Source organism: Charadrius vociferus, unplaced genomic scaffold (assembly GCF_000708025.1).
Source record: "Charadrius vociferus isolate BGI_N301 unplaced genomic scaffold, ASM70802v2 scaffold413, whole genome shotgun sequence".
Classification (NCBI taxonomy): Eukaryota; Metazoa; Chordata; class Aves; order Charadriiformes; family Charadriidae; genus Charadrius; species Charadrius vociferus.
Genome location: NW_009647738.1, coordinates 1,368,927 through 1,384,643, shown reverse-complemented (window position 1 = coordinate 1,384,643; position 15,717 = coordinate 1,368,927). Strand labels below are relative to the sequence as shown.

General features: G+C 48.3%; 1 protein-coding gene across 1 annotated transcript; it reads right to left on the bottom strand.

Moving 5' to 3' along the window:
- Window positions 1–2,831: 2,831 nt before the first annotated feature.
- Window positions 2,832–14,459, bottom strand: IL2RB (interleukin 2 receptor, beta). Its single transcript, XM_009881852.1, has 9 exons — window positions 14,378–14,459; window positions 13,913–14,039; window positions 12,257–12,362; window positions 10,937–11,045; window positions 9,798–9,946; window positions 9,201–9,372; window positions 6,939–7,035; window positions 5,032–5,116; window positions 2,832–3,659 (listed from the first exon to the last, which is right to left on the bottom strand). Exons 1-9 carry the CDS (start codon window positions 14,457–14,459, stop codon window positions 2,832–2,834), a joined length of 1,755 nt encoding a protein of 584 aa, XP_009880154.1.
- Window positions 14,460–15,717: the final 1,258 nt, after the last annotated feature.

Below are 15,717 nucleotides of genomic sequence, written 5' to 3'. Positions count from 1 at the left end.
GAGGGAGATGGGAGATATGACAGCTATCTTTGCTGTCTTTGGGCTTAAGATAAAGAGAGAACTCATGTCTGTGGCTGTTAGCTCAGTATTTTCCACACGGTGCCTGTGTTCAGCTTTGGTTTGCCTCTGGTACTGATGGACACCGTTGTAGCACCTTTCTGTGGTTTTGCAAACCACACCCTGGGTGTTCTCATCAGCTTGAGAGGGGACCGCTCCCCATGTGACATTTCCAAAGAGGTGTTGGGGACCCAGAAGAGAAAGGGCCCCGTATCACCGAGCGTGTTATGCCTTTGGTATTCACAACCTGGGTTACTCACATATGAGACCACATGATCTTGTCTTCCTGGAAGAAAGGTCCGGTTATCACCAGATCTGATGTTGAGCACTTCCTGCCGCAGTGTGTCACACATTCACACCCAGCGTGGCTGCGAATGCAGCACTAACAGCTTGCCAGCTCAAAAACTGTCAGCACTTTCGCAAGGGAGGGGAAAATACCGAGCCAGCAGGATGGTCCTCAGGGGCTTGCGGCAGGATGAATTCCAGCTCTGCTTTCTGTTTCAGGGGTCTGAGTCCCTTGAGGAAGGGAGTAGGAAGGATGGCTAAAGGTATATTGGTCAGAGCAAAGCTTTGCCTAGTCTCCTATTTAGAAAAGCTGTTAATCCTTTCCCCCCGCCCCAAAGGACAGAAAAACACTGTCGATTCCTTAATATATCTTTTATTTACCAAGAGGCAAAGATTTTGTTTTGTACTCATCTTAGCAGCACGAGTAATTGAGAAGCTTATGAAGATGTACATTGGGACAGGATAACCATCAGTACAACTGGTATCCTTGGCCCATGTAAGACAACAAGTTGTCCATCAGGAGTAAGGGATTCAGTGTCTCTCTTTTAAGTCCGCCTGGGAAGATTCTCAAAGTCCAGCAAACAGCTGGGCAAGCCTTGTGCTTCCTTATCTGGGAAGCTGTGGGGTCTTCCTCACCTGCTGTCTCCTGGAGACAAAGGAGCAGTCCACAGCTTGATGCAGGTGGTGAAGAAGCTGATGAGAGGAGAGTTATAGCCCCCTCAGCCTCTCAGCTCTAGGCAGGCCCAGCTCCTCTGAGCAGCTCTTTTGAGGTGAAATCCAAGCCAGTGGGACTCATAATGACATTCAGGCTGCACAAGGCAAGGCCAGGTAACAGTATGGGACCAGGACAAAGGGGAAGCTTGACACTTGTACAGACAGAGATAGGGAAGAATTAGTTCTGGGTGATACTCACGGGGCTGACAGAAGTACCAACAAGTTCAATGTCCCTGACCTTTTTGATATAAAAACTCTTAAAAGAAAGATCTTTAGCACATGGCTGGCATTTTCCCACTGCTGAATAGACCAGGAATATGGCAGAAAGTGGACAGACAGTACAGATGTTGAATGCAGGGATGGATGTACCCAGAACAGCTCGTCTTCCTTCACCTTGCCACCTTTCTTCTGCATTGTGCTGCTTCTTCTCAACCCAGATCAGCAAATGCAGAGGAAAAAGAAAAAAAAAAAAAGTCGTCTTTGCTATCCCCATTCTTTGTGAGTGGATTGAGGTTTTCTTTTCAGCAAAGGTGCTGATTTGTGGGTTAGTTTTCTGGACTCATTCACCACATCTTTGCAGCTAATTAGGCAATGGTTTCCCCTGAGCAATGGAAGGAATGGGCAGCACCGTTGCAATGTTTTCCACTAATACACAGGATGTGGGATGAACTATTCTGCAATCAGCTTATCGTAGTCAAATAACTGTATTTTGCCAGCAGGGCAGAGAGGCTTTCGATTTCATGAAAAATATTGCAGCAAGAATGGGAAATTGTGTGCGTTCTTTTTACTGCCATCATCAGACCTGGGGGAAAGAAGGAGGGGGGAGGGGATTTCCCCAGTGTTTTTAACCCAATAATGGGGATTTCTTTTTACACTGCACTACTTAGACAGCTGACACAGTTGTGGCTCTGAGATGACCTTAGAGACTCAAGTCTAAAGATGGACCGAGTAGCTCAGAATATAATCTCTGATTAAAACCTGAAGTGGAAAACAGAAAAAATTACACCCTTTGTCAGTCAGAAGGAGATGTCTTCATCCACTTCATCATCGGCCCCAGCACTGACTGGCAGTGCTACTGTCCCTTGTACAAAATCTCATATCCACCTCTTCGGGCATTTCTTCTTCCCATTAAGGGGTTTTAGACTGGGACAATGCAAACGGACCATGTGTCTGCTCAGCCTCAAAGCTGAGTGCTATTTTACACCAAGATGCAGAGCACAGAAGTGCCAGCACAGCCTCCTACCGGGAGCTGGCAAAGAAAAAACAAGCCAGTGAGGGTCGGGATGGCACTTGAGCAGTGTGGGAAGGAGTTTCTATGTCATCAGATCCCGTAATAGCAGAGAAACATGCTCAGTTATGAAGGTGAGTCCTTGGTGGCCTGTATGCCTAAGGATCAAGCTTCTACGTCTCCATTAGCTGTGTAGCCACTGAACAGCTTGAATATGCCTTTATCATTCTCTATGTGTTGCTTTACTGTCCCTTAGCCCAGTTTTCCATGCAAAATGTCCTCTTATTTCTAGTCATCTGTTTCACTAACACTTTATCTTGGGAACTAGTGCTACCCGTGTAGCCATCTATGAATTTACACTTTGTCCATCTTGTCCCTTTTCTGGTTTTGCAGCCCTTTAGAGTAACTGTTCTCCAGCCTCATTAAAGAACAGTCCTAAAGGGTTTGATGCTGAAGTCACTTTCTGGTCCTGAATAGAAAAAAATGTCCATCTAGCCCTCGCTGCAGAGAAGGTCTTTGCCACCTGTGGGTTTCCTTCAGGCAGATCCTAGACAGAGCAATGGCTGTACTGGCTTTGGAGGTCCCTCAGAGAAAGGTAGGCACCAGTGTTTGGGACCTGGCTGGAGAAGGCTGTTCTGCATGGATCTTCATCCTGGCTTTGCCTTAGAGGTGGAGGTTGAGAGAAAGAAGAGGTAGCATGTGCTGGTGGTCTACAGTGGTCAGTCAGAGGGCCTGCCTTCCCACTCCCCTCCATTATATCGATAGTATTGCTGTCATGCAGGTCTGGTGGGTCAGGAAAGTCAGTGTTCAGCTGGCACAGGGCCTCAGCAGGTTGTAAAGCTCCTTTGTCCATCACCTTCTCGTCCTGTTTCAGAACTGGTGTTGGTGAGGTGCCTTCACTTGCCTGGAGAGCCCCAGAAATAGCCGTGGCCTGCTGGGCTTCACCTTCTGTGTCTTCCATGAAGGAGTTTTTTTGTAAGCTGCAAGCTGCCTTGATACAGTGAAGGAAGTTGTGGGACAACACTGGCATGTCTTCTGCCAGCATGCAGAAGTCTGGGGAGGGGAGAGCATGGTAAGACTTGCCATCCTCACTGCCATTGCCCTCCTGGGTGAAAGGCTCATAGGTGAAGTAGACCTGACAGGGCTCAATCTCAAAGGAGCTGGGAAGGTGGAAGAAGAAGTAGCCTTGGTTGGTGAAGCAGCTGGATACAGAGTGCCCACTGGTTTCTGAGGGAGGATCAGGAGTCAGGGTTCCCTTGGAAAGTAGAAACTGGGATTCCTGGTCGTTCTTCTGCATCACCTCAAGCATGGAGATCTCCGGGGTTGTGCTGTTCACACAGTAGGAGGATGTGGAGAATGGGGAGGAGAGCCATTTCTGATGGGGAAGAAACACAGGAGGGAGACTGTTATGCCTAAAGTATAACAGTGAGGAACGAAAGTTTTCTTCTCTTGAGCACCCACAGCAATCAAATGACCTTTTCTCTGTCCAAGCAAGAGTTGCTAGAGGTGTTGGGGAGGGAAATTCACATTCATGATGTCTCATCTGCAGGATTTTGATGACAGATTATATCTTTCTGTCACTTTGAAATCAAGAGTGGATCTTGCAAGCCTATTTTTTGAGATTTCTGGATGGGGCAATGGAAGATGGAGGATCAAAGTGAAATGAAGAGAAAATATTATGAGACCATAAGATGAAGGTGGAAACACAAAAAGCAGTACTGAGATGTGTCTCATGCAATGTATTCCTAGGTGCTGAACGTTTTCCGATATGTCTACACAGCCCCATGCAGATTTCTTGTCTAACATGCTCTTCCAGGCCCCTTGTGCCTAGATTTCCACACTCACCATGAGTGACATCCTGCAGTGCATCATTATCCTTAAAAAAAACCCCTGGTTTTGATAACATTCAACTTCATTGCCTTTATGACCAGTAAAGCAAATTTTTCTAGTTCTTTCTGCTCTGAGAAAGTGTCTTCAGTGGCTGCTGCATACCCCTGCCCCCCCTACTCCGCACTCTTCCCCTGTGGTTTAAGCTTTCTAAGGTTTTTTGCATGTAGGCTTTTCCAAAGCTGTGCTGTCCTTTGGATCCTCTGCAGTTTTTTTCCATCCTTAAAGTGAGATGCTCCTTGGGATCACCTCCCACGTCTTGCATCTGACACTCCCTTTAATACTGCACAGAATGGTAATTGTCCCCTGGCAGCTGCCCATACTCAAGGAGAGATTAGGGGAAGGGAGAAGAAAAGTGAAGAAAGACGGGAAAGAGACAAGAAGAATGGAGAAAACAGCTAAGTGCCATCCAGTGTGATGGCAACTCACATTAGGAGCAGAGGAAAAGCTCACAGTCAGGAGGAGGGAATCCCAGCAGGAAATCTGGGGAAGAGCTGGGCAGCCTAGGGCAGGCAGGGAGGGACAGAAATGGGGTGGAAGGGGATCTGAGAGGCCAAGTTCCCCCCTGCAGGTCCCTTGTTTTCTCTCAGGCTCCCTGTTAGGGGAGCAGAGTGCTGAGGTTTGCGCGGTTTGCCGTTTCTCAGTTCTGTAATTAGCCATGCCTCAGCCGAGTGTCAGGTTTTAGAAGGTCAGAAAATAAAACTCGAACGGAGAACCCAGCAGCTGGTGCTACAGGCACATGTGTCGTGTGTGCACATGCAGGTCTTACAACTGGCTGCCTGTCCTGGGCATGTGCAGCTGGACCCTCCTTGCCCTCATTTCTCCCTCATAACTGCATGGCTCCATCCCCAGTCCCGTACCTGAATGTCACCTCCATGAACCGAAACAAGTGGGGGAAAGAACTTCTCGGGGTCTGGGATGTGAATCTTCAGGATCTTCTTAAACCTTGAGAAAAGAGAATGAGAAGGAGGAATGACACAGGGATCTTGACCAATCTGGCACTGTGGTGTGGGTAGGAGAGGGCATGGCAGCTCATGGGTACTACTACCCTGCCACAGGGAAGAGTTAAAATAAGAGCAAGCCTGATGGCTCTCCTTGCTCTTGAGTGGCCTGAAATACAGTAGCTGAGGGGTAAGAAGTATAGAGATGAGGCAGTTAAACCTGGAATTGGACAATGCACTCCCCTCAGCCTTTTCCCTAGGGAAGCACAACCAGCAGTTCACTGGTTTCTTCCCTGCCTTGGCTGGTCACCTTAACTTCTCCACCTGGCCCCTTAGTCCCCTGTTCTGATGACAAGCTGGGCAGGTCTCCCTTGTTTCACAGTTCTAGCTGTTGTGAGTTGCCCCCTCTTTGCTTTCCTGCCACCACAATGACGCAGAGGACCACATGGCCTGAACGGGATGTTGGCAAAGCTGTGCCACAACTGTCTGGCTGTCCTGTTAGCAGGACACTGTGTGGTATAGCTGGGACACACTGGCTATGCAGGCCATGTGAGCACACCTTGCACTCATCCAGTTGCCTCTACTTTACTGGATCCAGTGTGTTGTCATCCTGAGGTGGCAAGAAGTGATCCAATACGCTCCTCAATCCCTCAGAGAGGTTGGCTGATCCTGTCAGCTCTTTGCTGAAGCTTTGGTGTGGGATACTCTGAGCAAAAACCCTCTTGACCTCTGGAGGCAATCAGTGTCCTCTCTGAAGCACGAGAATTTGCTAGTTCTTGCATATAAACTACGTTACATCACTGCAGATGCTATTTTTATTCATGCATGTCTAATCCTTCCTTGGATCTTACCTCAGCATTATCCTCCACCCAATTTCCCCAGGTTAATTATACTCCACAGAGAAAGGAGCCCTTTTTATCTCTCTCTATGCCATATAGCTAACACTTCCTCACTTTTGTGTTTATGACTCAGTGTAAAACACAGTGACCAGTGACTTTCTCAGTAACCATTTCCTTCAATATGCATCTCCTTTACTTAGAGAGAAGCCATCCCAGCCTCTGCTGCCTCATCCCTGAGAACACTTCTCCCTGCTCCATGCCACAAACATCAGCATTCTGCTTCTCTGTCCCTGTCCTGAGATGAGAAATCCTGAGGCCATTTCTAACCTCACCATGCTGCCAGGTCACTCTCCGTATTATTGTGCGAAGTAACCTTGTGAGACACTTTCAGTCCTGAATAAAAGCAGTGCCTGCATAGAAGCGCTGGCAAAGAGATCTTTAAAGCATCACGTAGATGTTTACTCACATGTGATGGGACACTTCAGGACTGCACAGACCAGGGAGAGGAAGAATTGTACTCCTCATTTTGACTACAGACCAAATGTCACTATGTCCTGCCCGAGCTCTTGCCGGAGTGTTCAACTAAGGGAGCAGGTAGGGTTACCTAGGCTTGCTTTGTGCTTTCTACTGAGTGAGTGTTCAACCCAGTGGCCTGCTTTTTAAGAGGCAATTTTGGTGCATCCCTGCCAGGGAACACCGCTCTAACCCATGAACAACAGAAGTGCTGAGGTCGCTGTTTTGAACTCAACCAGGGCATAGCACCAGGTTACAGGAGCGTGGCACAATACAACGATGATGGTGAAACCACATCATCTTGGGTGGTGATATATCCCCCCAGACAAATTTCAGCCTCAAAAAGTTGCACTAAAAATCATATTTTTAAGTCATTCTCTATCCTGAGTAATGCCAAATGAAAAATAACCCTGGTTTTGAGAAGACACACAAGATACAGGAGAGGAACAGAGAGGAAAACTCGATTCTCATTACCATTTCAGGGTCCGTAAGTTAATAAGGAAGGCAGTCCCAATGATCACGAAGATGCAAGTGCTCACTATAAGTGCTGGCAGGACCGGACGGGATGTTTCTGCAAGGTGAGAGAGAATGAGGGAGTGGCTGTGAAAATTTAGCCAGGATTCTGGAGGTAGGAGCTGCAGCCCTTCCATGGCAGTTCAAGCTGATCAGTGATATAAAACTGTAATATACAGGTCAGATAAATGAGTTCTGCCATGTTGTATAGGATGCCTTTGAGGGTTTCAGAGTCTACTTGGCATTGCTTAACAGATAATTTGTGTCGAACAGCTTGAACTCCCTGTTCATAACAGCATCGCAGCTGGGGGTTGTCACAGATGAGGTGGCACAGTGCACTGGCTGAAGTGTCCATCAACCTGTCTGTCTCATTGCAAAGGAAAGCAGGGAGTCTTAAAATCAGCTTAAGTGGGATTGGAGACTTAAAACAGCATTATGAGCCGGTGGGGGAGAAAGAGTCGTGGGGTTCATGGGTATTTGAGAAGGCAGGAGGACCAAGGATGGAGAAGGCTAAGGCTCAGGGGGCTGGCTTCTTTCTTTGGAGAGGTGTAGGAAAGCTTTAGGAAGCTAGGAAGGTTACAGCTTTCCACCACATGATGATATTGGTATTTGGGTTGTAGGCTTAGGAGAAAGAGACTGAGTTCCCACATTGCCAGCACTCCTTAGGTTTGTCTGGCACTATCTCAAACTTTTCTTAATCTGTCTCTTTCACACACATCTCCGTAGTGCACTTTTGCTTGGTCTTGCTATTCTGGTGCCTGTGTCCTCTCTCTGCCACCCCCATCTCCCTCCATCCCTAGTACTCCTTGGTCTGGGCCTGCAGACCTCATCTGGAGTAGGTGCAAGGGAGCAGATCAAAATAAAGGAAGGAGGAGACATTTTTAGGACATTCTTTCTTTGCCTGTCCTTGAGATGCTGCTAAGATCACTTTGTCTCCTCTGCCTCTGGTACCCTGGTTATCTTTGGGTCTTGGTTGCTATGACAACTGGTTGCGGCTGTATCCTATTCATTGACATCACACACTGTCAAAATTTGATCGCCGCAGCAACACAGTGCCCTTTCTAAACATAACTCCTCTGTTTATACCAGCACCAGGCACAACAGGGAGAGGCTGAGCAGGGGCAGAGTGGGGGCGACATGAGAAGGAATAACCTCTATCTGCTTATTTTTTGGAATAGAAACGACAGAGAACATCGCCAATGACTCACCAAAGAGACTTGCTCAGGGCACTGTCTTTCAAGGCTGGAGGTGTCCTCCATGCTGTGGTTCATGATAATGACTGATGCAAGTCTCGGCAGACCTTTATGGAAGGGACTTACATGCATGTAAGTCTCTTTCATTCTCCATGAGACTTTTCTTCCTAGGCTTGGGTCTCCTTTGGTTCAAGAGCTGAGTGCTCTGTTTCACTGCATTTCACTGATCAATGGCTTCAATGAACTGGGACATTTTAGAAAGCTGGATTTATGTCCCTAGGTCACAGGAGCACTTGGGAAAATGCCAGTCCCAGCCACTACTTCTGCAGGTCAGACTGCTCTGAGGAAGCAGTCCCTGATTTACATCTTGTGGATTTTCCCTGGCTTCTGGAAGTCAGAGGGGCTCTGTTGGGGTGAGAGGGTCTTTGCCCTTAAGCTCTGTCGAGCCAGCCTCACATAACAGATTAGGAGGGACAAATCACTTCCAATGTTCCTATTGCTCTTCGATTAACACAATCCTCCCACAAACCCATGTTCCTCTCATATGAGGAAAGGCTTAGGGACTTGGGTCTCTTTAGTCTAGAGAAAAGAAGATTGAGGGGGGATCTTATTAACACTTACAAATACTTAAAGGGAGGATGCCAGGGGGATGGGAGCAGTGGTGCCCAGTGATAGGACGCGGGGTAACGGGCACAAGCTTGAACATAGGAAGTTCCATCTTAACATGAGGAGGAACTTCTTTACTTTGAGGGTAGTGGAGCACTGGAACAGGCTGCCCAGAGAGGTGGTGGAGTCTCCCACTCTGGAGACATTCAAAACCCCCCTGGATGCATCCTGGGCAACCTGTTGTAGGTGACCCTGCTCTGGCGGGGGGGTTGGACTAGAGGATCTCCAGAGGTCCCTTCCAACCCTGACCATTCTGTGATTCTGTGATTCCTCCTACTTCCCAGCCTGCTTTGGCCCTTCTACCTTGTTTTCCCCGAGTCCCCTCTTTCCCCTCCAAGCCAGACTGCCTGGCTCTGATCCTTACGGTCGGCATGTGTCCTCCACAGTATCGTCTCACTCCAGTCGCTCCACACGCCTTTGTAGGTACTTGATGCACTTGGCCTTGCACGGACAGCTGCTTCATATTTCAGGTCGGGGGAGAGGCTCTCAAACACAGCCCACATCTGGTCCTGCACAATGGTGAAGTTCTTTGCCTCCTGGGAGAAGGGCAAAATTAGACCACCGTCAACACCCAGCCATGGCTTACAGTCTCACATACCAATCTCTTCCAAGGCCCTCAGAGAGGACCCATCTCAGATCCCTACACCTCGTGCACTGCTTGTTCACCCTGGAGGAAAATTCTTCTTCACTTTGCCTTTTTCAGCTCTTTCAGGTCTGTCCTGGAGCTGTCTGGGATGTCTTTGTGCGATCACTAAGTAAAACAGGACTCCCGTCTGCCTCCATGTCATCACAACACACTGGCAGCAGGTGATGCAGATAAAAGGGTAGGGGGTTGTCATCTGCTCTCCAGCTTTCCCAAACCTGGTTTTGTCCCAAGAGAAGCCCCAGGAGCAAGTCAGGTGATGTAAAGAAGGCCGATATTCATATGGTAACAGATCCCAGTACCCGACTCTGTACTCACCTCCCAGGACTGACTTGTGGTTCGGTACCGCACTTGATATTCCCGCTCCCCATCCAAATAGTGAGAGGAAATATTCAGGCTCCACGTTAAGTTGTAGGTGTTTTCAGTTTTGCTAATCAGCTGAAGATTCCCCGGAGGCCTCAGCTTTACTGGAAAGAGAGAAGGAGCAGGGCTGATACCTCTGCACTGTCTGTCCGTAACAGGGCTCCACCCCAAACCCCACTGCAGCAGGGTTGGTATCTTGGCTGTGCTCACAGACTCCACCCAGCCACCGCCGTGTGAGATGGTTAGTGAGTTCCCCCTCTCTGCTCCCCCTTCGTCCCCACTGTCACGGAAGGCAAAAGGCCAGTTGTCTCTGGACTACGTCAAAGGCAGCTCCTCCTCTGAGAGCGGTCCCTGCAGTCAGGGCGATCAATCCCACACGGCCAAGCATCCTATCTTGTAGGGGTGATCCACAAGGCAATTGTGTGGCCAGGAATGGAGCATAGCTGGGGAGACAGCCGCTTCCCAGCTGCTCTTTCAGAGAGCTACAGCCACAGGGGATGGCCTTACGCAGACTGTCTGGGCTGATCTTTCCCAATCCCTGACTCCAGCCAGGCCTTTGTATGCCTCACCTTGCAGCAGCTGTATTGGATGTCTCTTTGAGCCGGGTAAACTCACATGTCCAGCAAACAAAATGACCCAAGCAGATGTTTTTCTGCTGGATTAGTGAGTTGAATCCTTTCAGCAAAGACTGATGCGTGCTAACGCTGGCTTAAAGGAGGGTGGAAGCACTTATCTGGCAGAGGGGGCGGGGGAAGAGCAGCAAGACTTTCCCTCTTTCTTGCACCATGGATTTTTCAGGAGGTGAGCTGAGCTGTCATTGCCTGTTGGAAGCCAGAACTCCTAGTGCAAAGCACTCCAGTTTAACAGTGTCCCAGATACAGGACAGAGTAGGAAGTGGCTGGCATGACACTGCATGTTAGAGGTGCAAGTGGCAGGAGCCAATGTGGTTCCTCTGCGCTGGTTCTAGCAGGGGACAAGGAAAAGGCACAAGTCTAAAACCAGCCATGGGTGTTGCATAGGGGTGGATTGGGAAGCGAACTTAGTTATCATTTTGTGGGAAAGCTTCAGAGGCTGCAAGGCAGATGAGTACTCACTGTTTTCAAGTGGACTGAAATCTTCTATTCGTACAGGTATAGAGCTATTCTCTCCGGTCTTGCAATGGACAGACATGGTAAGACGGTCTGCGGTGGTGAAGCATTGAGTCTGCAAGGAAAATTTACCATTAGTGACACTAAAGCCTCATCAATAAGCATTCATATTTCTAAGCCTTGTGTATGTATAAGAGGTTTAGGAATACTTGACAATAAGTATGGACGATATTTGTAGCTGAAAGGTATAAGCCTCAGTAGTGGGTGAGGAACCAAAGATTTATACTTCATGTGGTTGGATCTTTTTTTCTTCATTGGTGAGAAGCGCACAAAAAATTGTGATATGGTACTTTGCTAGGATTGCCGTATGTGCTGACTAAGCAGGAAGAAAGTTATTTTCTGTGAGTGACATTTATTGAGAAAAAATATTTTTACTAAAACATTTTGTGTTCATTGGTAAGATTGAGATGACATTAGTATTAAATATTACTCTTGAAATGCAACGATACTAAAGGGCCATATATATCATACAGCATTAAATAAGCAATAGGGAAATTAGCTTGATTAGAAAGGAAAGATTTTGGAGCTGTTTACCAACCCTGCAATTTGTGTTTACACATGATGTGCAAATGTAAGAAATCTTGTCTGTCATTAGAACAGGTTGTGACTTTATCAATAAGGAGAATTAGCTCATATTTGGGTGGGGGGTTTTCTGAAAACACAAGAACTACAGTAACTCTGGATGTGACTGAAGGAAGCACATAATGAATCTAAAAAAAGACTTATTTAAATAAGAGTAATAGCTAGAGGTTTTGCATTACCATTAGCTTCAGTGATGTGTTGTTGTTGCATCTTGCATTTGACACATCTAGCCAGACTTCACAGTAGTTAATGATCTGGAAAATGGTACTGACCTCTTCAAGGAAAATGAGGTCAAGAGGTGACCTCAGAGCTGGTGATCATGTCCATCCCTCCTCAGAGGAAGGGATTAGGGCGAAACCAGGTAACTGAGACATTGGACACTGCATGTGATCTGCCTGTCCGGCACCTGTTCTGCATGTGTCAGGACAGCATGGCCCAGTTTACAACGAAGCCAATCTCTCCTGCAGCGGAACCCACAGGGGCAATGCTTATCAACAACACGCAACATCAAGTCCAACTCCAGAACTGGAGTCAGAGTTCCAACCTTAGCAATTCTATGATTCTATGATTAGGTCTGGGATTTTTATACTGTTCCTGAGTGTCGTACTGTCTATACACCCAAAATCCACATACAAATCCTTTCCACCTTGTCATTAGCCAGAACATCCCAGATTCATTACTCACATTACTGTTTTTGCTGAAGGTCTTGATGCATCTCCTCAGTCCTGTCATGTGTTCTGCCTTGGGTAATTCACAGTGCTCCTTGAATTTTTCACGTAAGGGAAATAACCTGGGTTTTAAGCAGAACTCCAGTGAGCTGGGGAGGTTGTTTTGTATTTAGTCAAACTTTATGTAACACTAAAGGCCTTTCAAAGCATTTTGCGTCCTACCATATTTGCTGAACAGGTTACAGCAAGGATGTAATCCCACTTTCTCTCCCCACTGCATCACTCAGACAAATGTTATATGCTGGCACATGGAGAGTCAATGCATCCCAGTTATTTCAAACCAAAAATAACACTAGGTTTCCAGTTCCCAAGTCTTCATAAAACCCTCTTGCTACCTTCTCTGCTTCATGTTGATATCAAAGGGCATGCAGAGCCCAAACACACCTGCTGCCCACAACTGTGCCAACGTAGCGCTGGAAGAGAGGTGCCTGTTTCAGCCCCTCTAGGGTTTACGGGTATTCTTCAAGCTAATGACAGTCCCATAGGATCTCAGATACTGAGTGAGATGTATCTTCTGAAACAGGTCATATCCCAGTCAGCCAGGACTGTATGTCACACTTGGCAGGGCTACACCATGACCTCTCTTCTGCTCTGACAAGCGTGGCTGGACATCCTAAACTGAGCTATGGCACAGGGGGTGACAGGATGGGAGAGCATCGCTGGGGTTGCAGCTGAGGGGGTATCAGACTGAGCTGCCTGCTTCAGCTGTAAGGTCAGATCAAGCCCAGGACTTGCTGATGGTAAGGAAAGGTGGTGTCCTAGAGCACTGGTCAAGCAATAGCACAGTTCCAAATCCAGCCCACATTCCAGCTCCAGTCTCAATGATTCACACCCATAGAGCGACATAAATATTTTGGCTTTCTAGGTCCATGCACCAGGCCCCAGAATATATCTGCCCATCTCACCCCATCGGAGGTTCCTCTATGACAGTCACAAGCAACCCACCCACTGCCAGAATTGCACTGAGCCTCTCCTTAATGACAGGCACCAGGGAAGCCCTGGGGCAGGCTGGTAAGCCACTCGGCTGGAGATATCATACTTGGAGAGCACAGAGACTCAGCCAGCCCCCACTGTGGTACTGACCGCACACCTACTTCTCTGCTGGGAGACGTGTGGGAGAGGAAAGCATCATGAACTGAGAGAGATTAAAGGGCCAGGGGAGTTACGGGGAACAATATTTACCTTCATTTATTGTTACTTAGGGTGGAACATCCCAGCTCATCCTGGAAATGGGCAAATGGTCCCTGTATAAGTTTAATTCCACTCTCCTCTGCCCCCATCTCTATACATCCTCCTTTTCCATTGAAAATGCCTTTCAGTCCAGAGGGAAGAGGGTTGTTTTTTTTTTTTTTAAATGAAGCACAGACAGAGCTATGGCGCAGGAAGATGGGCTGTGCTAGACAGTGTGGGACTGTCAGATGACAAACACTGAGCAGCGGCCAGCATCTCAGCCCACATGGGGTTGGAGACAGAGTTCAACACAAAGCCCCTCTGCTCTGTAACTCCACTACACTGGCCTGGACGCGGGGAGACTACATTTTTGTTAAGTGGGAAACTTCCCAGGACACTTCATTCAAAGCATTGGCTTTCCTCAGCCTCTCCAGTCACCCACCTGTCACAAAAAGCTAACTTCGATAAAATCTCCAGCTGGCACGGTGCTTCAACCAGGTCTCCTCCTGGGTTCCAGTCACAGAAGAGAGCCGCCCGCGAATCATACCAACAAGTTAGGCTGGAGGCACCTGCCAGCAGAGAAGAGACAGACAGCAACGTGCCTGAATTAGCAGTGATATTTGGCATTAACCATCATCCTGGGCAATTCTGCCCCATCCCAAACTACAAACTGACCCCTCTGCTGGGTAACTGCCTCCAAGTAAGAAAGGCAGAGCCACTCACTTCTCTATGTCCTTGGAGGTTGATGTGCCCCTAAGAGACCTGTAACTATCGCAGCCTCCTCTGGCTGTATGTTACCACACGAGCACTGCACAGCAACACACCGTGGCACACACACTCCTCCGGCTGACCCCCCGCCCCGTCCCTGCTCGCCCAGCTGGCACAGGTGAAGGGAATCACTTCTTACCTTGTGCCAAGTCTGATGCCCGCCAGAGAGGCATGAAGCTGAACAGCCAAAGGTGAGACAGAAGCAGCAGAGAGGGCTTCATCTGTACCAGTGACACACTGAAAGAGATAAGACACCCCCCCAACTTAGCTCAGCAATGCAAATTAGGAAGATGTCATCTCACAGGAGGCATGCTCAAAGCCAGTGCCAATCTTCCAGGCTCAGAAACTCATACCCTTTCCACTCCAGAGTCTGTGCTTTTCCCTCAGCACCTCATCGTTTTCCTGCCTTGGGTGCTTTGCTCAGCACTGAAACCATTTGCGGCGCAACACAGATAGGCTGTTTGCAGGAGTAATGCCTTCTGGAAACGTGTGAGTGAGTGCACAGCAGTCCGCGTGTGTTGTTTCAGGCTGCTTGCTGACTCAGGTAGAGAGTGCTGCCTTGGCTGTGCACGGCTTGTGCTTTGAAGAGCTGCTTTTTTTTTGGTAAGCCCCAGGGCTGAAATAACTAGGTGCTTGCTGAATAAGAGGGGTCTCTAGCTGCAACTGACAAAAGTTAGTTTTGGCTAGCTCATGGCTTAGAAGGTAGATTTTGAATGGCTTATTTGGGACGGGGGAGGAAATCAGGGAGAAGAAGGAGTTTACCAGGTTCTGGAAAGCCAAGGGTTTGCCATATCACAAAATATTACATAGTCTTCCACAAACCATGCACCATCCTCGCCAAGTAGACCCTGCACTGCCTTGGAAAGAGTCATGCTGTTAGGTGTAGCAGAAAATTTGGGCTTTGTAATTAGGAAACTCTGCAGCGCCCTTCATCGCCCCGTGGCACCCAGGGTGCCTCCTTGCCTTACAAAGCCTGTACAGCCATGCTCCCTGTTAGACAGACTGGGCTTACAGGCTTCTCATCCAAGCCTCCCCCACTCCCCATCCACCTGGACGCCTGTACCTCGAGGTCTGCCTCTGCCCACAGGAGAAGGGACCACCCTCACCTCTCAGCAAGCCTGGAGCCCAGGCAGAGCTGAGCAAAACAAGACGGAGTCCCGCTGGAGCCTGCTGGGACTGCCAGGGGAGTGGGAAGACAGGCTTTATAAAGGGCTGGCGTGAGGCATAGTATCAATTCCCGTTGTGATAAAAGATTAGGTTCAGAGGAAGAAAAACATGACGACAATGCATTAACAGACAAAGGGGAGAGAAAGAGAGAGAGAAAGAAAGCAGGCGGCGCGGTTGTGAGATGTGGGGTATGATTTGAGAGGACTGTGGATAGACAGAGAGATAAATATGTGATCAGCCCTCCCCAACGGCGAAATTCAGTTTGTCAGACTGAAACTCCTTCCAAGACGCTTTTCAGATCAGCCACCCTCG

Bases quoted from the DNA above. Each gene is read 5' to 3' on its own strand.
- IL2RB (XM_009881852.1), bottom strand. From the start codon at position 14,459: ATGAAGCCCTCTCTGCTGCTTCTGTCTCACCTTTGGCTGTTCAGCTTC. The intron at 14,040-14,377 runs GTAAGAAGTGAT...CTCTGCTGGCAG, and splicing joins GGCATCAGACTTGGCACAAG to GTGCCTCCAGCCTAACTTGT. The intron at 5,117-6,938 runs GTAATGAGAATC...TCTTTTCTCAAG, and splicing joins AACTTACGGACCCTGAAATG to GTTTAAGAAGATCCTGAAGA.